At 43.4% G+C, this 27,900-nt stretch overlaps 1 protein-coding gene across 2 annotated transcripts in view; it reads right to left on the reverse strand.

The window, feature by feature from the left end:
* Window positions 1-16,382: 16,382 nt before the first annotated feature.
* Window positions 16,383-27,900, reverse strand: part of LOC147023066 (uncharacterized) — a 97,117-nt gene continuing 85,599 nt past the window's right edge. For both annotated transcript variants that reach the window (XM_085888077.1, XM_085888076.1), the window contains exon 4: window positions 16,383-17,068. In XM_085888077.1, the coding sequence (XP_085744203.1) occupies window positions 16,967-17,068 (102 nt within the window). In that variant the 3' untranslated portion in view covers window positions 16,383-16,966. The remainder of the gene's footprint in view (window positions 17,069-27,900) is intronic.

A 27,900-nucleotide genomic window follows, 5' to 3' on the forward strand; every position in this document is an offset into this window, starting at 1 on the left:
TGCAAAAGATACAAAGTCCAGTAGCAGTTGGGTGCGACTGCATTGGGTGGGTACAGAGAACAAGGGGTTGTGGATACAAAATTTGGAATCAAACACAGAAATGATGTATTCGGCCTTCTCACCTGCAGAGTTGGCTGTGGTGTCATTTGAACTGAGCGAAGAGTTGTAGGGGTAGCATACTCCAGAGACAGACTTAACAAGGAACCACCAGGTTTTCGAGGATGGAGACAAGTTTTTCATTGAAATTTCGTAGTAAGGTTAAAATTGTGCGAAAACATGATGGTACTGCATTATTGTACCAGTATGGAGCATTACTATACCAAAAACATCAGAAGGTGTGTGGAAAATGAAGGTAAATATGTTGTAGAGAAATATGAATAATCATTAGTTACAATTGTAAGTCATTGAATGTTTACATCTGGTCACAGACACACCATGAAGTTATGAAAAAATGCGCTGACGTGGAGGATATCTTGATTAAGAAAACAGTTTTACAACGACTATATTGCCATTTAAATATTTGTGAGAATGGTGAATTCTAATGGGAAATTTTAAGAGCGATTCTGACGTTCCCTCCAGGGAATGAATCGTGGAAAGACACGATGACATTGCAAGCTTGTTTCATCAGCACAACTTCAGTGTCACCCATGCCACTGCCATTTAGCGAGATGAAGGTTATAAACAAAAGCACCTCATGCATGCAGACAACCTATTGTCCTTCATGCTGTAAAATTGTTAAAGCGTAACTCACAGATGGCATTGCATTACATGCTGCAAACGTAGTGCAAAGGCAGGCTGGAGAATGGGTGTGTTTTAAAAGGGGAAATGTCAGATTTCAAACAGCGAATAAATAGATATGCTTATGATCTTTCATTTACCTTTGCATCGTTTTTATAATTTCTAACAGTAAGGCATAAATGAAAATTCCCAGCAGTAAGTGAAGATGCTGAATTGGAAATTCAATGGCCCCACAATTTGGTTCACTTTGTGAGATGAAGTTTGTGGCCCAATACGATAGCCTTTCACATGATTTTCAAACATTTAACAACCATATTGTACATATTTCCTGAAAGTATTACAAATGTGATAAATTTTGCTTATAAGTCAATTACATTGCATGTTAATGCCACATGTTTAGATAAGTGAAGGTGAGGAAATTAGATATAAAGAAATGTACTTTTGGAGTCAATAATAAGATGATGTTGGTTTGACAATCTATCACAAGGCAAGCTACACTCAAAGAGAGAATGGTGTTATAAAACAGCCCCAGAAAGGAGAATCCACACTAAGTTGCCTGCGATGTGAGCAAAATAATATGCATAAACTTTTGCCATTAATTTAAACTGATTATTCACTTTTTACACCAAAAATTTTAAAGCACGTTTTGCACGCATTTTCTTCCAGATCTCTGTTCTAATGCAGAAACGTGTGTTTTTCATAAAATATTGTGTATTTTAGCTTCATTAAGTGTTAGGTATGGTTTCTTCTCTTCCTCTTCTTATTTGCCCCCCCCCCACCCCCAATCCTTGAGTTTGACTTACTTGTTTTTGCCCAAAATGCTTATTCCTCTTATTCACACCTCAGAGTTTGACTGACTTGGTTTGGCCCAAGATTTGACATCCTGTGATTGGCTGCTGGTGGCATAAATAGAGAAGTGGGGAATTGTATTGGGCTGCGGGTATTGTATTGGGTTATTAAATAACATAAAAAACAACACATTTTACTCCAGCAACCTTATTAAACTAGTGCATGCCCGTAGGTGCGTGCCGAAGGTGTGTGCCCGTACGAGCGTAGCCGTACGTGCAAACAACAACAACAAAAAAAACAAACCGCGTGCCAGAAACAACAACCACACAGGCCATTCCTTCGCTCTCACGTGCCCGTACGTGCGTGGCCATACGTGCAAAAAAAAAAAAAACTTTCAAACCGCGAGCCAGAAACGACAACCACACAGGCCGTTCCTTCGCTCTCGCGTTCTTGCAACAACCACACTTCCACACACAGAGTTAATTAAAATCCAAATTAAAATCAAGTTTACCTCGCTGTCTTCGCTTGCCATGACATTCGCTGCCATGTAACCGGCATGGCCCGTGACGTCGTCGTCGGCCGGCCGCGCACCGGCCTACGCAGCCACGCCTCCGCAGCAACATGTCCTTTCATTGGTTGGTAAATAAATGGCCACAGCAACGTGTCATGTCATTGGTTGGTAAATAAATGGCCATAACTTGGGAACCACTTGTCCGATTAATATCAATCCTTGAAAAGGCACATCCTCAGGTCCCCAGCAATATATCTGGCAAGTTTCAATTATATGGGACCAGTGCTTGTCAAGAAACAGCGGTCACAGACACACACACACACACACACACACACACACGCACACACATTGCTGGAATTATAGATAGATTGAAAACCGTCTTGTTTGTTTCATACAAAGAGTATTTTTTTGTTGTTGTTTTTTTCTTTTTTTTGACAAATTAGTTCTCAGCACTTTTTGGATGAATTTTGTTCTAAATTACTATTCAAATGCAGAAACACATGTTTTTCATCAAACAGTGTTTATTTTAGATTTCACTAAGAAAAACAACACATTTTACACAAGAACCTTATTCATGCACGAACGGTCTAATTTGAAGAACACAAGTGTTTTTAAAATATCAGCATGTTTTGACCCTCCTTTTTGTTCCAAATCTCTATACTACTGCAGAAATGTGTGGTTTTCATCAAATAGTGTGTATTTTACCTCGTTCTCAGCAAAACAATACATTTAATACAAGAAACCTCATTCATGAAAAAAAAAGGTTTAATTTGCCTAATACAGGTGTTTCTCCAACGCATTTGCTTGTTTTGACCCCATTTTTTTGTTGTTTGTTCTAAATCATTACTTTAATACAAAAACGCGTGTTTTTTTTTTCTTCATCAAATAGTATGTATTTTAGCTTGCACGAAGCAAAGCAACACATTTTACACAAGCAGTATTCATGCAAAAACAGTCTCATTTATATCACACAAGTGTTTTTCACAATTTGCTTTGTTCTGACCAGGTCTTGTGTTCCAAATCATTATACTAATGTAGAAAAATGTTTTTCATCGAATAGTGTGTACTTTAGATTGTACTAAGCAAAACAACACATTTCACACAAGAAACCTTATTCATGCTACAATGCTCGAATTTGCCAAATTCAAGCGTTTTTAACAAAACATTGGCTTGTACTGACCCTACTATTTGTTCTAAATCATTATTCTAATGCAGAAATGCATGATTTTCATCAAATAGTGTTGATTGCACCTTATGTGAAGGAAAATAACATTTTACACAAGAAACCTTATTCATGCAAAAACGGTCTCATTTGCCAAATTCAAGCGTTTGGAGCAACACATTCGGTTGTTCTGACCCCCTTTTTTGTTGTTTTGTTCCAAATCGCTACTCTAATGTAGAAACGCATGTTGTTCATCAAATAGTGTGTATTTTAGCTTGTACGAAGCAAAACAGCACATTTTACACAAAGCTCATTCATGCAAAAACGGTGTAATTTGCCAATACAAGCATTCTTAAGAACAAATGAGTTTGTTCTGACTGTTTATTGTTCCAAATCACTATTTTAATGCAGAAACACATGTTTTTCATCAATTATTGTGTATTTTAGCCTGTTCTCAGCAGAACAATACATTTTAACACAACCTAATTCATGCAAAAACGCTGTAATTTGCCTAATACAAGCGTTTTTAGCAACACGCCAATACATGCAGTAGTTCTGACACCGTTTTTTTCTTCTAAATCACTATTCTAATACAGAAAGGTGAGTTTATTATCAAATTGTGTGTATTTTAGCTTCTACTAAGCAAAACAACACATTTTACACAAGAAACCTCATTCCTGCAAAAACGGTCTAACATGCCAAATACAAGCATTTTTAAAATGTTAGCTTGCTCTGATCTTAATTTTGTTTTACATCACCACACTTATGCAGGAGCAAGTGTTTCATCAAATAGTGTGTATTTAGCTGGCACTAAGAAATGAACACATTTTGCACCTGTTCTTCCAGAAACTTCCTCCTGGTTAAACATCCGCAATCACCCAGGCTGACTGCACACCTTAACAAATGTCTGAACACATGGAAATATACCATAGGCAATCGGAAAAATGACGAAAAGGGACAGCAATACACACTTTGGCCAAGCCAAACCAGGGCGTAAAACAACAACTCTTCTATATCATGTGACCACTAAAAATATCATCAAATTACATCTGTAGAATGTCCCAACACCAGGCATACAATCCTGGCAGGGTGTCACTACTTTGTGTGGTTACCTTACCTTTGGACAACAATATCAAGGGGGGCTCATGCCCTCAATGCATACTTATCTTATCTTATCTGAGCAGTTGCAGCCGTGCGGAGCTGCCAAGTATGCCCTGGCTAATTTGTTGATCTAATGGGTGGGGTGTAACTTGCCAGGTAACACCGTGCGGACGACACTGGACCAATGGAGGAAAATATGTGACAAACTGTGTACATTCACAATAATAAGCAAGTTTATTAACAGCAAGGGTGAGGAAAGGTATGTGGACAAGCAAGCAAAGGTTTTATTCCAAAGAAAATAAGTATAGCAGGGGAGAGTAAACATTGATGTGGTGCAGCAACAGAAATGCAATTATTTAAAAACACAAGAGACACAGTGCAGAGTTACCCCGATCCTAAAATATCTACAATCTTAATTATGCTAACAAAACAAGCACCATCAGAATCATTCCCTGAGGAAATTATAAAGTCCAGACAGAGAGAAAGTATGAGGCATTGGTGACCTCTTTTCACCATGCGCGGTCGATGGACCAATGAAAACCCAGTAGCTGAGGAGGGAGAACGGGGGAGAGGGAGTTAAACTGAGGGTGTGTAGAGGTCGGAAGGAGGTACGGTGAGGGGTGCAGTGATATGCAGGTGAAGTGCGGAAAAGAAGGTACAAAGATGTGAATCAAGGGGTCAGTGGTGCAAGGCCCATCAACACATCGTTGGCCCCACCCATGCAATGGTTCGGCAGCGGAAATAGTCCCATTTGCCTTCAACTCTCACCACGCAGCTGACATCTGAGATTATCATGGCACTGGTGTATTTGGTTGCACTTTCCAGTCATGACCATGTGCTGGACACCCAATGAGGGCCAGAATTGAGCGAAGCATGAGGGCTATCCACATGACGTCGAATGGAATCTTGCGCATGCTTGGACCCCAAGTTAGATGCTAGAACGTCTAGACTCGAGTATCGACTGTGGTACATCCGGCTGTCCCATCTCCTGCCAGTACAGAGGGAGGTGGTGAACATCGGTGGTGATGGTGGTTGAGCAATGGCAGTGTTGTTGTGGCGTAGTGATTGTAGTGTGATCATTCATGATGGAGATCATTGGTCATTCATTGTGGCTGTTAATGGAGAAGGTAAGTTGGGTTGTGGTCCGATGGTGTGGTGATTTTTATAAAGGTGTTGTGGTGATGTATGAAATTCTGCAATATTGGGGCTTGAACTTGGTGAAGGCTGAGGTGTCATGCTTGTGAAATAATGGTGCGCGATTTGAATGGAAAATGGAGCGTGTATATGCAAATGACTTGCCCTGTTCTTCTGGTCTTTGGTGTGCATGCATGCGTGAAGGAAGGTCAGGTCAGCTCAGATATGGGAGCATGCACCAGAGCAGTGCGTCGCTGCGTCCACTTTCCACCGGTACTCTAGGGGCCTCCGTCTGGCCATCCCCCAGGCAGATGCCTGGCCCATCCCCATCTCCTGGAGATGCTGATCAAGCTGCTGCAACCATGAGGCACATGGTCGGCCCATTGGCCTCCTTGACTCATGAGGCTCCCTCGCTGAGAGAATCTGGTGAGCAGGATCAGCGTCAGGAAAATGAGCCACATGTCCATACAACCGCAGCTGACGCTCACAGACGATGCAGGAAACATCTCATTTTAATCTCTCTCAGCAACCGCTCTTCGGACCCAAAGTCCAACCAGCGATAGCCAAGGTTTCTCGGAAGAGACCTGGCACCAAAGGAATTAAGTCTCCATCTCAGATCCCTGGTCAGAGTCCAAATCTCACATCCATAGAGCAATACAGGAAGCACCAAGAACCTGAAGACTCGGACTTTCGGCCTCCCGCACAGGTACTGAAAGCACCACACACCATGATCCAGTGAATCCATGACTCCCCAGGCCCGACCCAGATGTCCATTGACCTCTGGCTCAGAGCCAGCAGAGACATGAATATCAATGCCAAGGTAAGTAAGTGAATATCACTGCCAAGGTAAGGAACAGTTAGTGAATTCAACATCCTCACCACAAACAGGTACAGACAGAACAGCAGCATCCAAGATGTCATTGAAAGCCTAGATCTCAGTTTTGGCCGAGGAAACCCATAATCCCAGCAGTTCCGACTCCTCATTCAGCACCTCGAGGGCCCCCAAAAGGATATCTAAAGTCTCCGCAAATATGACTGCATCATTTGCGAAATCAAGGTCAGAGATCTTGACATTCCCAAACAATGCACCGCAGTTTGATCTCCCCGACATCCTCCCTAAAATCCAGTCCATACAAGTGCTGAAAAGTGTGGAGGCCAGTACACACCCCTGACGAACTCCAGTAACAACTGGAAATAAGTCAGAGATGGTACCACCACATCTCAAAGCACTATCAGTACCAGCGTATAGTTCAGACATCAGATAGATCAGTTTAGTGGCACCCTATGAATATCAACAATCCTCCAGAGGGCATCCAGATTCACTGAATCAAACACTTCACAGAGATCAACATGGGCAGCCAGCAGCCCCTTCTGAAACTCTCGACTGCGTTCGGTGAGGACCCAAAGAGCAAGGATATGGTCAATCCTTGACCTCTTTGGTGTAAAGCCTGACTGCTATGGATGCTGGTGCTCAGTTAGATGGTGGTGAACCCCATCAAGAATTATCCGAGCAAAGGCCTTGCCCGGCACAGAGAGCAACGTCACACCTCGGTAGTTGTTGCAGTCTTGGCAATCACCCTTCATTTTCCAGAGAGGACAACAAGGCCCCTCTTTCAGTCATTGGGATGATGCCTGTGTTCCAGGCAGAGCACAAAACTGCGTGCAATGACACGAGTGCAGCATTTCCACCAGCCTTGAGAAGTGCAGTATGGATGACACAGATCCCTGGAGCTTCACCCCATTTCAACCGTTTCACCGCAGCCTGTGTTTCCACAAACAAAGGTGGACCACACTTGATTGGCGGAACAGCAATACAGTTTTTAACACCCTTGACGTCCAACTCGACAGCTGGTGGATCAGCCTCATACAACCGCTCAAAGTAACCGGCCCAGCAGGCCTTCACTTCAGACTCCTCTGTCAAGAGCCCACCACCCTCTGCTCTCAATGCAGTACACCGAGGGGTGGGCTTGGATGAACGCAATGCGCGAATTCCCCTGGAAACAGGACGAGAATCACCTGACCACAGCTGATGCTCTACCCCCCCGCCCCCACAGATTCCTCGCATATAGGCCTCCTCGTCCACCCTTAGCACACATACAGTTTTACGCCTCAGCTCCCTGAACAGCTCGGCTCTGTCATTCAGCCTGGCCGTGTGACTCTGGGCAATGGTGTCCAATGTACCCTGAGAGACGAAATTCTTCTTCGCTCTCCAGTGAGTTCCAAGACATCTACCGGCAACATCAAGAACGGTGGTCATGAAGGCACTCCACAACTCAGGATCCCCCAGAGCACCCAGACCCCCCAAATTTCCACTCAGCCTGTTTGCAAACGCCTCAGCTACCCTCTCATATTTGAGCTTGCCAACATCCAGCCTAGGCTGGGATGGTGCCATTGTCCTGGACTTAAGATGCAGCTTAACAGTGGCGACAACAATCCGGTGGTCAGTATTGAGGAAGTGAGCGCTCCGGTAGACCCTAAAGTTCTGGATCATCCTCTAATGACCAGCATCGAGCACATGCTTAATCCCCTTTTTTACAGCACCAGTGTTGGATTACCAAGTCCAGCAATGAGCCTGTGGGTGCTGAAACCATGAAGCAGCCACCATAAGTCCATGACTTCTTGCAGAATCAAGGAACTTAGTGCTATTCTGGTTCACAGTTCCAGACCAATGGGGCCCAACACATGTCTCATAACCATCCCTCTCAGATCCAGTCGACACAATGAAATTCCCCAAGACTAGAAGAGTATCTCGCATGGTGCACTGATCAACCACAGACTTGAGTGTGGCATAGAATGCGTCCTTCATGGTAAGATCACTCATTTCAGTTGGAGAATATACAGAGACCAGGGAGATGACACCCAAGGAGTGACGAAGCTTTCATCTCATAATGCGCTCATTGACCTGTGTTACTTCAATTATCATTGGAGTCAGCTTATTGGACATAGCTGCAGCAACTCCTTGGGCATGGTAACCATCAGAGCAATCAGACCAATAGTAGGCGTAACCACCCGCCATGATCTCGCCGTAATCCGGTCTCCGAACCTCAGAGAGTGCTGCAACACCGATGTCCAAACGCTTGAGCTCAGATAATAACAGAGACAGGTGATCATCCTCTCTTAGGGATAGGACATTCCAGGCACCCACCCGAAGGGACCGCCTCAGGTTAACCCAAGGAGACCGCCGTCTGGTGGACAACACCTCAGCACCACTCCGACACACTCTCCCGCAATCTGACCCGGGAATGTTACCCCGTGGTTTCCATCCTTTCATCAAAGATTGGGGTTCCCGAAGACTTTGCCCCAATTCCGTCATCCGGTGAGCTGCCCTGTGAAGGGAAGCTGCACAGCAGGTACTCCCACGGAGTGTGTTTTCAGATTTTTTTATGCTTCTGGAATGTTTTGCGGAATGAAGGATTTACGGTGGCCGGAGTGAAAATCCTGCCACCAACCTACGGATAAGAAGTAACCCAGCTGCAGTAGGACGTCCACAGACACAGTCGGGAGGAAGGAGAGTAAAGAAAAGCATGAAAGAAGGATAAAGAATGAAATGAAAAACACCACCAAAAGCCCACCCAATGCATATCGTCACAAAAACCCATGACACATATCGTTAGGGCTATCTGAAACGAATATGAATGAAATAACTGTTTCAGGAACCGCTAGATGTTGTGTGCCATTGCCTTTTATACAAATGGGGCCAGTTTTGCAGAATACGACAATATTTAGATTCAAATATTATACAAAAGGGATAAATTTGGAATTATTCCTTTTTGTTAATAATGAGGTAATGTAATCATCAATGAACAGGATAGAATGAACATTATAAATAATAGTGCATGCCCGTACGTGCGTGCCCGTACGTGTGTGGCTGTACGTGCAAACAAACAAAAAAAACTTTTAAACCGCGTGCCAGAAACAACAACCACACAGGCCGTTCCTTCGCTCTCACGTGCCCGTACGTGCGTGGCCGTACGTGGGGGAAAAAAAAAGAAAAGAACATACTTTAAAACCGCTTGCCAGAAACAACCACACAGGCCGCTCCTTCGCTCTCGCATGCCCGTACGTGCAAAAAATAAATAAATAACTTTCAAACCACGAGCCAGAAACAACCACACAGGCTGTTCCTGCGCTCTCGCGTGGCCGTACGTGCATTCCAAAAAATAAAAATAAAAAACTTTCAAACCGCGATCCAGAAACAATCACACAGGCCGTTCCTTCGCTCTTGCGTGCCCGTACGTACAAACCCCCCTCCCCTTAAAAAAAAAAACTTTCAAACCGCGAGCCAGAAACAACAACACAGGCCGTTCCTTCACTCTCGTAAACGACGTCTGGATTGGGGCATTGTGTTTATCTATAAATGTGCATAAGAAATCGAGAAATTATTCGAAAACATTAAGTCATCATCCGGAAGTAGTGCGTGCCCGTACGGAATGTTCACATGCATTCCACGAATTATCGCTTGCATTAAAGTAACAACTGCTGTGATACTTACACACACATAGTTAATTAAAATCCACATTAAAATCAAGTTTACCTCCCTGTCTTTGCTTGCCATGACATTCGCTGCCATTTACCATTGGCACTCCTACACCACGGTAACTAAGGCACCGATCGATCCCCAAAGTAACCGGCACGGCCGTGACGTCATCGTCGGCTGGCCGCGCACCGGCCTACGCAGCAACGTGTCCTGTGATTGGTAACTAAATGGCGCATCGGCCACGCTTAGGCAGCACATGTCCTGTCATGAGTTGGTAAATAAATGGCCATAACTTGAGAATCACTCGTCCGATAAATATCAAATCTTGAAAAGGCACATCCTCAGGTCCCCAGCAATATAGCTGGCAAGTTTCAATGAGATCGGACCAGTGGTTGTCGGGAAACAGCGGTCACAGACACACAAACACAGACACACACACAGACACACACAGACACACACACACACACACAGACAGACACACAGACACACACAGACAGACAGACACACAGACAGACACACACAAACACACACACACACAGACACAAACACACACACACAGACACACACACACAGACACAAACACACACACAGACACAAACACACACACACACACACACACACACACACAGACACCAGACACACACACAAACACACACACACACAGACAGACACACACACACACACAAACACACACACAGACACCAGACACACACACAAACACACACACAGACAAACACACACACACACACACACAGACAGACACCAAACACACACACAAACACACACACACAGACAGACACACAGACACACACAAACACACACACAGATTGCTGGAATTATAGAAAGATGAAATGAGGTCAATGAGATGACAAATGAAGGGGTTGAATGCAGACTGCAGAGCAATGAGTAAGGAAACCTGTCGTTGTGAATCGTTTTTACCACCAAATTGAGATGTATTTCGTTGGCAAGCATGTTGAGTAGAGCTGAATTCCTTAACACTTCCAAAGGCCACCGCGTTTTGACAATTGGAAACAAAAAGGAGTTGTGCACTTTTTTTGATAAATTATTTTCGGAACAATTTTTCAATAAATAAATAATAATAAAAATCGTCTCCATGTACATTGTATACACCTTTATCTCGTTAGCACCTCTTCATAAACAACATGGCTGAGGAAGCGGCGCTTCTTTGTTTCCTCGTCCGTCCAGGGCAAGAATACGGAGGCTGCTGGATCTGCCAACGTTTTGATAAATCATTAGTTTTAACCAATTATTCAATTAGCGCCAACGTATTTGCCTTTTCGCAAGGAAAAACACAAAGAGAAGAGAAGAGAAGAGAAAAAAACCCGTAATGGCGAACGCGGCTGAGTTTCTCTTCCCCATCGACCACGGCTACGCAGCAACGCTTCCTGTCATTGGTTGATAAAAAATGGCCACAGCAACGGTTCCTGTCATTGGTTGGTAAATAAATGGCCATAATTTGGGAAGCACTCGTCCGATTAATATCAAACCTTGAAAAGGCACATCCTCAGGTCCCCAGCAATATACCTGGCAAGTTTCAATTAGATCGGACCAGTGGTTGTCGAGAAACAGCGGTCACACACACACACACACACACACACACACACACACACACACACACACACACACACTGCTGGAATTAGAGATAGATATAGAAGAAATTATGGGCTCAGAACCAGATATTGAACACAGGTCCTTGAGGAAACTGAACCAGTGCTCTGCCATCTGAGCTATCTGGGTGACCCACTCACTGAGTAATGCAATTCCTGCACATATAGAAATGCCACTCTTTCCCCCGCTGTTTCCAAGTCACTCACTGCCAACCAGAGGAGCAGTGAGTGCCTGATCATGAGAGGGTCTTCCCTCCGTGGCGGGAAAATTCCATGTCCGCTATTAATCGCCACATGGTGTGGAATCGAACCGGGTTTTCGACCTTCTTCGACGAACTCCATTAAGCTATAGCACGTATCCTGTTTCCTTATTTTAATGTCCACAACATTGTTTTGTGACTGCTAAAGGTTATGCAAAGGTCAAATTTCGAAAGTTGTTGAACGAAACCGGGTTTTCGACATTTTGCAGCTAATAACCCGTCACTCGCACCACATCATGTTGATCATTTTTATAACTTGGTCAAAAATTATCACATTGTCTCATCTTTGACTTCTGAAACAATCTACATCGTCAAATACCGCTCGTGAACCATCGTCGTCTTCAGACTTGTAAATTAACAATTGTACAATTTATTTCAGAAAATATCACACCTTGCAAAAAAAAATTCATTGATGCAACTCAATGTCTTAAACCATAGGTGAGTCGATTCTAAGAGGAAGTCGAGGCCCGGACTTACAGGAAAAAGTGTCAACTTATATGCTGAAAAATACGGTAACTGGTGTCTAAAGATGGTAACCATGACAATCTTGTCAATAAAGTGGTACATGTAAGTATTCTGGAGATAAATTAAAGTGTTGTGGTAATGACTACATTAATATCCTCTTAAAGCAGAAGACTGTACAAACAAGCATAAAGGAGCTTACTAATCATGCTTACTTCATTACTTCCTTCTTGAGCACATGATAAAATCCACATGAAACAACAACTTGAGAAACCTTGACATATTTTATCCATTGCATCCTTCCCAGTGAATGATGTGAGTACTCCAAGTTATTTATTAATTTTTTAATACTTGGCTGATGAACATGTACATAAGAAGGAAATTTTTCATTCATTTTATGTTAAAATTCCAGAAATACATTCTCCAATGCATTTCATGAGAAAGACGCAGTAGATAGGATTGGTGGGTTAATAAAGTGTCAAGCCTCGACTCAATCGATGACCTGGAATGCACCTGTCACAAACGCAACAACCTTTGTGTCAGCTGCAATTAGAATGTTAAATGTTGTGTCACAGAGCTGCCACCGGTTGAGATCAAACAAACAGTGAAATTAATCTGAAAACCGTGTTTGAGAATGCAAAGCCAATCAGTGGAATCACTAGTGTGCATCTTCTGAAGGTGTTGGATGATGATGAAACATCATTCTTCCTCACAAAGGCAGGAAACAATCTCACCAAGGATGGAAATAAGAGGAGGGTTCTCTCCTGAAACATTGACTGGAAATGATGTTCCTGCACTTAAAGTTGATGACTGGTATGTGGTACAATATAAAGGGGATGCTGCTCACAGGAGAAGTGATAGCCATTGGTAATCAAAATGACTACCATCTTTCAGAGATGGAACCAGCAGGACAAAACTGCAAATGACCAAATTCAAGATATAAAATATTGGTCCAAAAGTAACGAAGGAGATGATGAGAGGGTAATGAGTTAGTTATTTCACAATGTTTGAATAAAATATCGATAATGCCCCAGATTAGCATTGCCAAGATCTTTTGCACAGAGACCCCTGTCATCCTCCAAGATGTTACTCTTCTTCATCTTCTTATTCACTGACTCCGTGAGTTTCCACCCCCATGTCAGGACAGGTATGGGAGCATGCGCCAGAGCAGCGTGTCGCTGCGTCCACTTTCCGCCGGTACTCCAGGGGCCTCCATCTGGCCATCCCCCAGGCAGATGCCTGGCCCATCCCCATCTCCTTAAGATGCCGATCAACCTGCTGCAACCACGAGGAACGTGGTCCGCCCATTGGCCTCCTCCATTCAGGAGACTCGCTCGCTGAGAGAATCTGGTGAGCAGGATCAGCGTCAGGAAAACGAGCCACATGTCCATACAGCCGCAGCTGACGCTCACGGACTATGCAGGTAACAAATCTCATTTGAATCTCTCTCAGCAACCGCTCGGTGGACACAAAGTCTGACCAGTGATAGCCAAGGATTCTCCGAAGAGACCTAGTCCCAAAGGGATTAAGTCTCCATCTCAGATCCTTGGTCAGAGTCCAAGTCTCGCATCCATAGAGCAAGACTGGAAGCACCAAGGACCTGAAGACTCAGAATTTCGTCCTCCCGCACAGGCACCGGCAGCGATACACCCCATTATCCATGAATCCATGACTCCCCAAGCCTGACCCAGATGTCCATTGACCTCTGACTCACAGCCAGCAGAGACATAAATATCACTGCCTTAGTTTTGATCCTGGAAACCCGTAATCACAGCGGCTCCGATTACTCATTCAGCATCTCGAGGGCCCCCAAAAGGATATCTTAAGTCTCCGCAAAGATGACTGCATCATCTGCGAATTCAAGGTCAGAGATCTTGACATTCCCAAACGATGCACTGCAGCTTGATCTCTCCGACATCCCCCCTAGAATGCAGTCCATACAAATGCTGAAAAGTGTGGGGCCAGTACACACCCCTAAGGAATTCAAGTAACAACTGGAAATAAGTCAGAGATGGTACCACCACATCTCACAGCACTCTCAGTACCAGAGTAGAGTTCAGACATCAGATCGATCAGTTTTGGTGGCACCCCATGAAGACATAGAATCCTCCAGAGGGCATCCCGATTCACTGAATCGAATGCTTTACAGAGATCAAAATAGGCTGCAAGCAGCCCCTACCGAAACTCTCGTCTGCATTCGGTGAGGACCCAAAGAGCAAGGATAAGGTCAATCGTTGACCTCTTTGGTGTAAAGCCTGACTGCTCTGGACGTTGGTGCTCAAGCAGATGGTGGCAAATCCAATCAAGAATTATCCGAGCAAAGACCTTGGCGATCACCCTTCCCTTTCCAGAGAGGGACAACAAGGCCCCTCTTCCAGTCAGTTGGAATGATGCCTGTGTTCCAGGCAGAGCACTGAACTGTATGCAACGACACGAGTGCAGCATTTCCACCAGCCTTAAGAAGTTCAGCATCAATGCCACAAATCCCTGGAGCTTTACCCGATTTCAACTGGTTTACCGCAGCCTGTGTTTCCATAAGCGAAGGTGGACCACAGTTGATTGGAGGGTCAGCAACAGGGATAGTAACATCCCTGATGTCCAACTCGACAGGTGGTAGATCAGCCTGGTACAACAAATTAATTATACATTAGAAAATATCGAAATGAGTAGGATTAGTTACTCAACTCCAGGAATGATAAATCTTGTTTTAGGTCATATTTCCGAAATGGTAGTGAATTCAATGTCGGTGCAGTCATTTCTTGGAGTAAATTGACCCCATAGAGTTCGAAAATGCACTCCATTTCCACCTCGGATATCCAGAAGTACCCGTAATCGTACCTGACTATACCCTAATTTATTCAAGTCATGAGACTAAAAGTCGTCATATGGAGCGACCTCTAAATCACCTCCGATCAAGCTAAAAAAAATTATGTGCGTTATTGGATCATATTAGAATATTTTTTTAGCTTGTGGAGCAACATTCTATTTTTTTCGACTTTTTTGGACCACCCTAATATATATATATATGTGTATATATATATATATATATATATATATATATATCTATGTATATATATATATACATATATACATATATATATACATATATATATATATATATATATATATATATATATATACACATATATATATATATACATATATATATATATATATATATATATACATATACATATATATATATACATATATACATATACATATATATATATATACATATATATATATATATATATACATATACATATATATATATATATATATATATATATATATTATATTCACATATGGATCTCTCAAAAGTGGCCTGCACATAGACATTACCTTTCATGGTCGTGTACATGCACAGGCTACTTTTAAGGGATCCACAAAATACTTATTGCATAGTTCTCAAAAAATATGGTTCTTCCCCGTTAAAGTGCACCAGGAAATATTGACAAGAAAGGTATCTCTTGGCATTGTTTCACCACATGGGATTGTATTGATCGAAAACAGTGCTGTTACTGCAGAAGAATGATCGGCCTATAAAATTGGCCGATAAAACATTTTCCTTCTTCAAAGTTGTGTTAAGACACAAAAAGAAAAAAATCGTTTCTAATGCTTTTATATACAAAGTACAATCGGAAACAAAAGGATAAATCATTGTCAATTGGTGGCTAACCATTCATTTAAGGTACGCCACATGGGGACTAAGCCTGGTGCTGAATACACGGTGAAGGTGACTGGCTTAAGATCTTCGGGTCTTGAGTTTGAGCGCCTATTAGCCGTTGAATTAACACTCGGTGGGGATAACTCACCCTGTCATCCCTTCGAGGTTGGCAAAATGAGTACCAGCTTGCTTGGATGATTGAGCCATTTGAGTATCCTGTGGCGGAGTGGTGACTCATACAGGATTGTGCCCAATAGCCCAGGACACTGCTTTGGCAGCACTGACACTCTGTACATCTGTACAGAGTATGATCCTAATGGATGGATGGATGGATGGAAAATGAGTACTAGTTTACTGGTGATAGAAGGCATTGCATCAGTGGCACAGCCACGCTCCTCGAAAATGATGAAACCAGCAGCCACAGGCTGCACACATAGCTAACATGGGGGACTGATGCATTGGAGGAGACTGATGGAGTTCTGGAAGGGTCGTGATGAGAAGAGGTCATCAACCAAACATTTTACTCACAAACTTGAGAATTTAAATCTACTCAAGTCATTGGCAGGAAGACAGTTACTTACCAGGTGCTGGGGAAGAAATATATTGATGGCTAGATCGTTCTGATTCCCCGTTCATCTGTCGTTCAGGGATCTACTAGACAAGAAAATTTAATAAGGGCATTTGTTTATGGAAGATAGCATGGGATCTTTAATGTCCAGAAATGAATGCAAGCAGACTGGACCACCATTTCACTGCACTTGACAGCATTTTAGAATGCAAAAATTTTAGTAACAACTAAAAATGGAATTTTTAACACATCTTACCGTAAGTGCGACATATGATGCATGTAAAAGGGCAGAGGGTCAAGTTGAAAGAAAATTTCTGAAAACGAAGAAAAGGACAGAGGGTAGGAAAGAAAAGTGAGTGTGGAAATGGGAAGCGAGAAGGAGAGAGGAAACAAGGGAAAAGATCAGGTTGGGAGGTGAAATTAATAAGGAGAGAGAGAGAGAGGGGTGGGGGGATGAATCAGCCTGTCATCCTTGCGACATCGGCAAAATGAGTAGCAGCTGAGTGGTAACGTCGCAGGGGCACTGCATCAGGGGCACAGCCACGCTTCCAGAAAATGATGCAACCAGCTGCATACGAAACAACAACGATGACGTATGAAAGGACACGTTGAAATGGTGCATGTTTTTCAGTTAAATAAATGATTCCGAAGTCGAGAATTCGTTTAGCCAGATACAGTATGTCATATAATAGTAAAGTTTGTTAAAATGTGTTTTTCATGCAATAAAACTTTAAAAATTAAAAAGCAGACCTTGTGCCGTGCCCCACTATATAGTAGAGTAAATTGCATGTTTATGAGATTTGGAGTGCTATTCAAACTAATCGTATGCAAGAGGGTGTTTCTTCCCTAATTATCAGATTCTGCAGCAATTTACAGTCAGAAGCACGTATGCCGTGATGGTTATTGCATGAGAAAACACTTCCCGCCTTTACATTGCACTGACTGCAGAAAGCAAAGTCTAAAAAAAAAAACAACAAAAAAAAAAAAACATGAACACAGACTCAGCAACATTCAAACTCATTTTGCCTTACTGAGCTTTATGCATCTACTAATTGCATTCTGTACTTTATTAATGGTCACAATTACATTTTCAGCAAAAAAAAAGCAGCAAAGTTCATTATGCACAAACATAAGGCAATGCCATTCAAATAGTTTTTCACGCCAATGCAGGTTCTGCTTAATGAAGCGTTAATACCTCTTTTGTTACAACACCTGACATCAACGAGATGACAGTCCATAAATGCTTGTGGGTACTTTATCATTCCTTGTCAGCTATGAGGGGTGATCATTGAGTGCATGGCATGACATAAAAAACATATCAATGACCCATGTCAACAAAATCTATTTTTCTCCAGCATGCATTTACAACAATTTAAGTGTTTATATTTTCATCATAAACTGAGCTGTCTTTATAAACCATAGTACCTGGAAACCCCAAATTTTGGGAGTAGGTATTTCAGAATCTGCACAAGAATTTTAAGCCACCGCACGTTGGCCTTGACTTCCGTTTTGAGGCCACCAAAGGCTGCTACATATATATATATATATATATATATATATATATATATATATATATATATATATATATATATATATATATATATATATATATATATATAGATACATATATATATATATATACATATATATATATATATATACATATATATATATATACATATATATATATACATATATATATATATACATATATATATATACATATATATATATATATATATACATATATATATATTATATATAAATTTTATTTACATTGAGCAACTATGCTTAATATCATTGCGGTTCTGGAAAACCGCATGCCTCCAAGGCAATGGCACACAACATACAGCGATCCCAAGGCAGTTATTTCAGTAGTATATGTCGTAGTCCCTTCCATATGTCTTCCAAAAGATGCGTTGTGTGGGACTCCTGTAGTTTCGTCTTTTATATATCTTACACCTTCACTTTAACCTTTGATCTTTTCCTTTTTGTTACACGAAACATGCAAGCACACATTCCAACTAATAAGAATGAGCAACATGCAATGAGTGTCTCCAGCATGTTCACGCTGCTTCCATTCAAATGTGTGCACCAATTCCCAACTGACACCTCACCTCAGACTTCATTCTGCTCAACAAACCTTACCACGTTCACCATAACTGCTTCATACAACTGGTAAAAATATCCCCACAACAGCTCACGCTTACACGTGACTTTCTTTCAACAATTTCACTACGACCGCCATGTGGCACTCACCCCTCACCATGGATGCCACGTGGCAATCATCAGGTCAGGGCAGGTCAGGTCAGGTATGGGAGCAAGTGCCAGAACAGCACGTCGCTGCGTCCACTTTCCACCGGTAATCCAGGGGCCTCCGTCTGGCCATCCCCCAGGCAGATGCCAGGCTCATCCCCATCTTCTTGAGATGCTGGTCAACCTGCTGCAACCACGAGGCACATGGTCGGCCCATTGGCCTCCTCCACTCACGAGACTCCCTCGCTGAGAGGTGATTGTAGAGGTGAGCAGGATCAGCATCAGAAAAACGAGCCACATGTCCATACAGCCGCAGCTGACGCTCACGGACTATGCAGGTTACAAATCTCATCCGAGTCTCTCTCAGCAACCGCTCGTTGGACACAAAATCCGACCAGCAATAGCCAAGGATTCTCCGAAGAGACCTGGTACCAAATGAATTAAGTCTCCATCTCAGATCCTTGGTCAGAGTCAAAGTCTCGCATCCATAGACCAAGACTGGAAGCACCAAGGACCTGAAGACTCGGACTTTCATCCTCCCGCACAGGTACCAGCAGTGACACACCCCATGATGCAGTGAATCCATGACTCCCCAGGCCCGACCCAGACGTCTATTGACCTCTGACTCACAGCCAGCAGAGACATGAATATCACTGCCAAGGTAAGTGAATCTCTCCACAACCTCAACATCCTCACCACAGAATAGACACAGACAGGACAGCAGCATCCAAGATGTCACTGAAAGCCTGGATCTTAGTTTTGACCCAAGAAACCCGTAATCCCAGTGGCTCCGACTCCTCATTCAGCACCTCGACGGCCCCCAAAAGGATAGCTAAACTCTCCGCAAATATGACTGCATCATCTGCGAAATCAAGGTCCGAGATCTTGACATTCCCAAACGATGCACCGCAGCTTGATCTCTCCGACATCCTCCCTAGAATCCAGTTCATACAAGTGCTGAAAAGTGTGGGGGCAAGTACACACCCCTGATGAACTCCAGTAACAACTGGAAATAAGTCAGAAATTGTACCACCACACTCGCCCCTCACCATGGATGCCACGTGGCAATCATCACTCACTACAAACGCCACATTCTCACCATCTCTCGCTACGAATGTCACAACAAGAGCACCCTACTCTACAACCACCGCAACTGCCCCATGGTCATCAAATCTGCACCTCAGCATCAGAGGACCAGGAGGAGATGTGGATCAAGCTATTTCAAGGCATAACGCGAGGCGCAAACATGCGCTGCGGCTTGTGAAGCGACACATGGGTAGCACAGGGATTTCTCAACAATGCCATGTTGGAATGGAGATTAGCACACATTCGGGGTCGGAGAACACGTCCAAAGACCACGGCCCCATGTAAAGCCCGAAGCTTCAACCCATGGGGGGTTAGCAAGCAAATTACCCATTTTTCATCTTCTCGGCCTGGCAGGGAGTGGCTACAGCCACTGTGGCCCAATAGAGGAGCGTGCTTTTGCCTACAGCTCGTTTTGATCCGATTCTCAGCCCCCCCCCCTTCGTCCGGGCCCATATAAAGGACAGAGCGAAGCCGATCAGGGTATTTTCATTAGTTCACCAAGTAAGTCAGTCGGTCTGCTCATGGGTCAGTTTTGTCGGTCAATTTGTCAGTCAGTTCTTCCATTTCGCGCTGCTTGTCCGGTCAGCTCATTCATCGCTGCTGCTGTTCTTCCTTTCATGCCCTGGGCAACAATCTGGTACTGCGGAGTGGAACGCAGAGCCAGACAAGATTGGTGAGCAGGCAGTCAGCAAGTTGGTGAACATCAGCGCAGAGCGAGAGGCACCATGAGTCCAAGTAACCAAGCATGGGTTGCATGCTGCTGCCACAAGACTGGGCTGCTCCATCTCAAGCGATCCGCATTAGTTACAGACATTTACACACACAGATTCTTGCATGGAGAGGATAGGGATTTTCTTCTGACGCGTCTTTTTTTTTTTTTTTTTTTTTTTTTCTCTCTCTCTCTCTCTCTCTCTCTCTCTCTCTCTCTCTCTCTCTCTCTCTCTCTCTCTCTCTCTCTCTCTCTCTCTCTCTCTCTCTCTCTCTCTCTCTCTCTCTCTCTCTCTCTCTCTCTCTCTCTCTCTCTCTCTCTCTCTCTCTCTCTCTCTCTCTCTCTCTCTCTCTCTCTCTCTCTCTCTCTCTCTCTCTCTCTCTCTCTCTCTCTCTCTCTCTCTCTCTCTCTCTCTCTCTCTCTCTCTCTCTCTCCCCCTGGTGGCCAGTCGCTCTGTGTGTAAGTGTCATGGCGGTGTGTTGGTGCGTGTGTTAACTCTGTGTTGTCCCTTGTGGTCTCGTGTCTACCTTACCCAGCTGTGCAGCGTTTTCTTCTCCCCCCGCCCCCACCCCTCCTCTTGTGCCCCCTTTTCCCGAGTTTGAGGGAGGGAGAGAAGAGCATTTATGGCGGTATTCGGTACGTTTGTTGTGCTTTGGGCGGTGCCCGTGCCAAGCTACTGTTGTGCATTATTAGTTTATCGGGTTTATTGATTTATCTACTTATTTTGTATTCATTATACCTTTTCCTTTCATTTAAATTGTTCTCGTTTTCTCGTGACCCATCCAAGTTTGAACGGTGTTCGCCGATTTATTTCTATGCATCTGGCCATTGAAGTCATGGTGGGTGAAAGTTTGTCGTATGTTTCCTTTGAAGCGCTAACCAGGAAACATGGCTTTGTTTGTATTCCTCCATCGGAGATCGACATGGAGAAGTTAATTGTTGGTGGAGGTGAGATCATCAGGATTGAGAATATTAAGGCAGTTTCCCGAATGAAAAAAAAGATTGTTTTTTTTCGTTTCTCAAGTGCCGATGGTTGCTCAAGTCGTCAAGCGTGGACTTTTCTTTGATCCCGATATTTATGTTCCCTTTTCCCCTCTGGATACTCCTGCAAAAAAAGTTGTGATCTCAAATTTACCACCTTTCGTGGAAGGTGATCAGATTGTATCCCAGTTAAACGATACGGTACGGTTGTATCCCCATTAACAATGATTCCGTTCCGTAGTAGGAATGATAATTTTAAACACATTATGTCGTTTCGTCGGATTGTTTAAATGATTTTACCACCAGGTGTTTCAGGGTTTCAGGCAATCCTTCGTTTTAAAATCGAGAGACACACTTATATGGGATATGCGAACACAGAAACCCTTGTGTGTTTTGGTTGTGGTGAATTCGGCCATGTTAAAAGATCGTGCCCCAAAGACATGCAGAATAAAACTGGTAATGAAGGCTCCTCATCCTAACAATTCCCCGTCCCAGATAATGCTCCCATTACAGAAGCAGAAGCTTCCCATGAAACACCCACTCCTGCTCCGATTAATAAAAGCACAAAAAGATCTCTTTCCCCTTCTCAAAGCACCTCTGAGCCTGGATCGAAAATCCTCGCTGCTTCAGTGGCTCCATGCTCCTTCATACAGGAGGTTGTGGGGACTTTTCACCTTCGGTTTCACCAGTTGATTCCTCGTCTGAATCACCTGGTACCTCTAAAATGTTATGTAACGACGTGAATGCTACCCTCCCCCCTCCACCTCTTTCTCCCCTTCCTCCCCCTCCTTCCCCCCTTTGCTCTTCTCTCCTTCCCCCTTGCCCCCACCTGCATCTTATTCTTCTTCCTTCCCTCCCCCTCCCCTCCCTGGTTTGCAACCTCCAACTATTACTACCAGTCCCCCCAAGACTGGACTTCCCCCCTCCATACTCTTTGAGTCATCTCAGCCTCGTAGTGCTCCTGTTAAAGACAGCAACATTGCCATCACTATCGTTAATGACACACCCAAGGATGTAACCACTGAGAGTGTTCCTCTTACATCTTTAGTCACTCCTCCTGTATTAATCATGGAGATTGAGCAAATAGGCGAAGGCCCTGAGGAAATTGAGGACTATGATTCAGACTGTTGCTCCTCTCTGACTTTGAGAGCTTTTGGTGAGGAGCTCCCCCCAGATAGTAGTCTCGATGATACTTTAATCTATATTTCCGATATCTTACATTTTTTACAAAAAAATACTTGAAAAAAGCGAGTAGATCTAAATTATTTTTTCCCCAACTTGCGTGCCTTTGTCCAGAAAGCGCAAATAATTGTTAAGAACCTGGAAGCTGCTGCCATTTCCAGCGCTTCTTGTAAAAGACTGAATATATATATTATTAATGCAAGGAAGCACTTGATTGCTTAAAAACTTCTTGATTATGATTATAGCAAGTTTAAATATAAAGAGAGGAGGTAATCCTTTACGTAAAGTCCAAACGATGCAGCTAATTAATAATGTAAAGGTAGATATTCTTCTTTTACAAGAAACTCGGGCGATTGCAAGTTGCATGGCAGACTGGAGGCTGAAGTTGAAAGGAACTTGGTTTTTTAGTAACACGGCCTCCGTGAGTGCTGGTGTTGCTTTTTATGTCTCTCCACATCTTCCCATCTCCTCTCTTGTTTTTAATGAAACTGTTTTGAAGACCTGGAGTGAAGAGTGGGATTGAAGAGAGTGTGGGACTTTGTTCCAAAGTTGGGAAAAAAGAGGATTGAAAGAATGAAGGTGAGCTTGGTTGCTGGCAGACCTTGAACGCCCTACAGAAATATTGGCTGGACAGATCGCAGAGTGGGGGGGGGGAGCAGGGGGGGCGATGCCAGAGAGGAGAGAGTAAAAGACAGAAAGACCACCGACTTGTCTGTGGTGAGAGATAGTGAGAGACCCAAAGATAGCCTCATCACGGGAGATACCAATGATCCTAAATGCCTTGGTTTCCACAGTGTGAAGCCGAGAAAGGTGAGAAGCAGGAGCACCAGCCCAGATGGGAGAGCAGTCCTGTGGAAGTAAATATAATTCATTACATCTTGTGAAATATGAGCATGGATATTTTGGTAATAGAAAGCTCGATGGACCACTTGACTATTGCAAAGAACTGGTGTTTCTGTATTGATCATGCTGAAACAAATATTTTTCATATTGAGATGTGTTCTTTGTCCACAAATTATGTACTCATTTCTCTTTATTTTCTGCTTTTAAACAATATTGAAGTATAAAATCTGTTGTAACGTATATGATAAAATCACTCTGCAAATGGTTCACATGCGCTGAATTGAGATAAACGATTTCAAGTGACTGCAAGATAATTATGCTTATCAGGTCTCTCACATTGACAGTGTCAGAACTCATTACATTTGCAGAAATGGACTGCTCATGGTGAGTTTCTTTGTTTGCTCATCTCATCAGAACTCATTACGTTTGCATATTGGACTGCCTGTTAGTTTCTTTGCTTAAATGCCTGCCTGACTGGCCACAAATGAGTGGCATAGAATCTCTGTTCAAATATACTGTGATCTTGTTAATTCCATATAACTGTAACATATCTTTTAAAAACTTAGGATCATTAATTAATATATTGTTTGCCTTTCTCATTTTTGAGAAACTGCAACCCTGGATTCACGAATAAATGCTCAACACCATCACTATACCACTCAAAGCGAACATTTCAAACCAGATGACTTTCAAACCATATGGCAATAATAATAACGAATGTATAATCCCCATGCTGGCCCAAGCACATCTGGACCTGGTGAAAGATCTTGTTATTAGTCCATGCTTAGTTAAAAGAAATATGTTCCCATCGGTTGTGTTTATTACTCCAAAATATACTTGATAAATCATTACATACTGAAGGTTGTTTTATAAATTAATAGATATAGTATGTTAGTTAACTATGTAACAACATAATCTTATATTTTCCACTTGGTTGGCAAATTGGGGAGAATTACTTTGCTGATGCCAGAGAGTCTGGTCCTCAGAAGGAAGAGTCTCATTAACTCTGGCCTCCCATTCAATTGCAAAGTTAAACAAATACGAACTCTCTCTTCCCATTGTCCTCTTATTAACAGGAGCCTCATCGAACTGCAGAGGTCATTGACCTCTAATTGTTCTGCAAAAGCTGTGCAAACCAGATGCTCCATTTGCATGCTGAGATAAATGCTTATCATTGTCTAAAGTAAATGAAGGTTTTCTGTGCATACACACCCTACCAGAAACACGCATTCTTTCAAAATACAATCTGTTTAATTATGCTCAAGATTGTTTTCTCTTTGCTTAAAAGACCTCGTGTGCAAACAAAGCCTTCTTGTATTTTGATTGACCAAGTGCCCTGTGATGTTCTGACCCCCTCCTAATTTCCAATTGTATAAAAGGCCAAATATTCTGGCTCAGAGGCAGAGATCTGCTTGGACTCTTGAGACAAGCTCTTCTTTCCACATATATGTGTTTTTGTATGATAAACGATCTGCTAAATTATAAAAGGTTTTCTCTTTTGCTTGGAAATTTCCACCACAGTATTCCATCAGGCTGCAGACGAAAGCTTTAGGTTAGGAGCAGATCTAGTTAGGAGCTCAGGTGTGCCAAGGAAGGACCTTGCATGACAGAGGATGCCCAGTCGGTGACTGGCTTTGGACGCCAGCTTTGAAATGTAGCTTTCCCAAGAAAGAGCACAACGGATATCGAGACCCAGAAGCTTGAAGGAAAGGACTTCTTCAAGATGATTGTTGAGAAAGTAGATGGGGAGGGGGGGTTCTATACAGTCCTTTCAGAGAGACATAGTGAGAGTGTGAGATTTGTCAGGATTGAAAGACATGTTCCACGTATTGGACCAGCTTTTAATTTTATCCAGATCTGCAGAAAGTGAGGAGGCCACTGCTTGCTGATCTGAGGGATGACAGATGGTACAGTAGAGGGTGGAGTCATCAGCAAAGAGAGAAAGAGGATTTTCCAGAGAGTTGGAGATATCATTGATGAAAACCAGAAAAAGCACAGGGCCCAGAACACTGCCTTGAGGAACTCCAGCCTGGACAGGAAGAGGGGATGAGAGTATTCCATTAAGGGCCACATGTTGATTGCAATAGGAGAGGAAGTCTGTGAGCCATGAGTGGAGATTGCCTTGGATAACATAGGAAGAGGGTTTGGTGAGCATTGTGGGGTGCCAGACCGTTTCAAAAGCATGCGATATATCTAGGGAGAATGCTCTGATCTCATGGCTGACATTGAAGACCTCCATCCATTGTTGGGAAAGCAGGAGCAGGAAGTTCAGGATCGAGTGACCTGGTCTGACTCCAAATTGATGATCATAAATCAGGCCATTGGAGAAGAGGAAGGATTTAATGTCAGATGAAATGATGGATTCCATAACCTTGCTGATGATTGGGAAAAGCCTGATTGGTTAGTAGTTGCAGGGATCTGTTTTTGCACCTTTTCATGCAGAGTGGTAATGTTTGCTGATTGCCAAGCAGATGGCAGATGACCTTGAGCAAATGAGACGGTTAATAGAACAGAAAGAGAGTGAGCAAGAGCAGCAGAGCAGGTTTTTGTGTGAGCAGGACATGTGTGTTGATGCCATCAGCAGAATTAGAATGCCGAAACAGCTTGCAGAATCAGAATTGAGGTTTGACAGCAAAATCACCACCTTGTTGGGAGAAAAGGACACATAATCCATTAACAGCTGGGTGTGACTGGGTAAGGTGGGTACAGAAAGCAATGGGTTTGGGACACAAGATTTAGAAGCAAACACTGAGTTTAGGCATTCGGCCTTTTAATGTGCAGTGTCAGTTGTGCGACTCTTTGAGGTAAGGGAGGGGATGGAGGGGGAATATACACCAGAAACTGACTTAACTAGATGTCACTAGGATTTTGTTGACAAGCATGTGGTCAGAAGAACCGATTGGAGCATAGGAAGAACAGCAGATATTTTCAGGGAAATTGGTCTAAATCAGGTCCAGAAAAAATGGAGTACTGTTGATTGAGATTGAGAAGTTGACAGAATGTGTCAGTCCCAATGAGCTGCAGAAGTTTTTTGCTGAAGTGCCATGGCAGGTGAGGGAGCTACCCACACCCAGCAAACTAGTATGGTGACAATTGAAGTCACCACATATGAGGAAGAGAAAATTGGGATGAGAGGACAGAAGTTGGTCCATGTTAAGAAGAGAGAGTTGGGATGAGAGGATAGAAGTTGGTCCATGTTTTCGGTGAGTGAGGTGTAAATAAAGTCATCACTGTTTGGTAGATGGTACAACACACAGATAAACATGAGGTGGAAGTGCAGGGGAAGCCGTAGCCAGAGGTATTCTTGAGGGTGTGGGGGAGTGAGGACAGTGCATGGAGAGTAAGGAATTAAGTTTTTGATGAAGAGAGCAACTCCACTGCCAGGACAAGGCTCAAGTCTGTCAAATGAGAGGAGGGAGTAACCAGGGAGAGATACTTGGGAGTTGGAGACATCTTGAAAGAGGAAAGTTTCTGTTTCACAGATTATGACTAGTTTGTCAAAGGCAACCCTGTATGGAAAGATCTGTCAGGTTTGAGCGAAGGCCCCAGATGTTTGAGGTCCAGCACTGTTAAGGAAGAGGAGGGGGGAAGGGGGAAGGTAGGATGAGGGAGGAGTGGGGGGGGAGGAGGTAGGAAGAGTTGTTGACATATTGTGGGGGATTGCAGAAGAGCTAGGGGAGAGGGCCAGATGAGGAGGAGAAAAGGCTCAGTGGTGATGAGATGAGGCACAGTGGAGAGTAATAAGTCAGGGGGCAGAGAGAAGTTAAAGCTTGGAGGAGGTGGAGGGATGAGATGGAAGAGAGGGGGCAGAGGAAGGAGGCAGCTTTGAGGATGTGAAGGGGGGAGGGGTAACTTTGAGAAGGGGAAGTAAAGGGAGATTGGAGGGAAAAGGGTGAGAGGGGAGAGTTTAGGGAGAAGGGTAAGTGGGGAGTTTTTGAGAAATGTGAGTAAAGCTTGAAGGATGAAGAGAGTGGAGGTGGGAGCCCACAGATAAAGGTTGCTTTGAGAGGGAGGGGTGAGATGGAAGCTTTGAGAGGGAGGGGAGACGATGAGAGCAGGCACGACCATGGGGCAGGATGGCGATGGGAGAGGTGGGGAGAGGGGAAGGATGAAACTTGGTAGTGGTATGGTGAAGAAGGGAGTGGGCAGGGGGAAGTACAAGATTTGAGGGTTTGGGAAGAGCAGGGAGGTGGGCTGAGACGAAATGACCAAACCAAAATGACCGTTGTGTTTGTGGTTCATCAAATTTCTTAAATGTCACATCACCACAAGTTAATGATCACTCATCACATTTTGTTAGATGAGCAATTAATTTAAATATTATTTATTTCCTACTTTATCCG

The sequence above is a fragment of the Eptatretus burgeri genome, chromosome 7 (genome assembly GCF_056783735.1).
Source record: "Eptatretus burgeri isolate ZD-2024b chromosome 7, Ebu_testis_v1, whole genome shotgun sequence".
Lineage (NCBI taxonomy): Eukaryota > Metazoa > Chordata > Myxini > Myxiniformes > Myxinidae > Eptatretus > Eptatretus burgeri.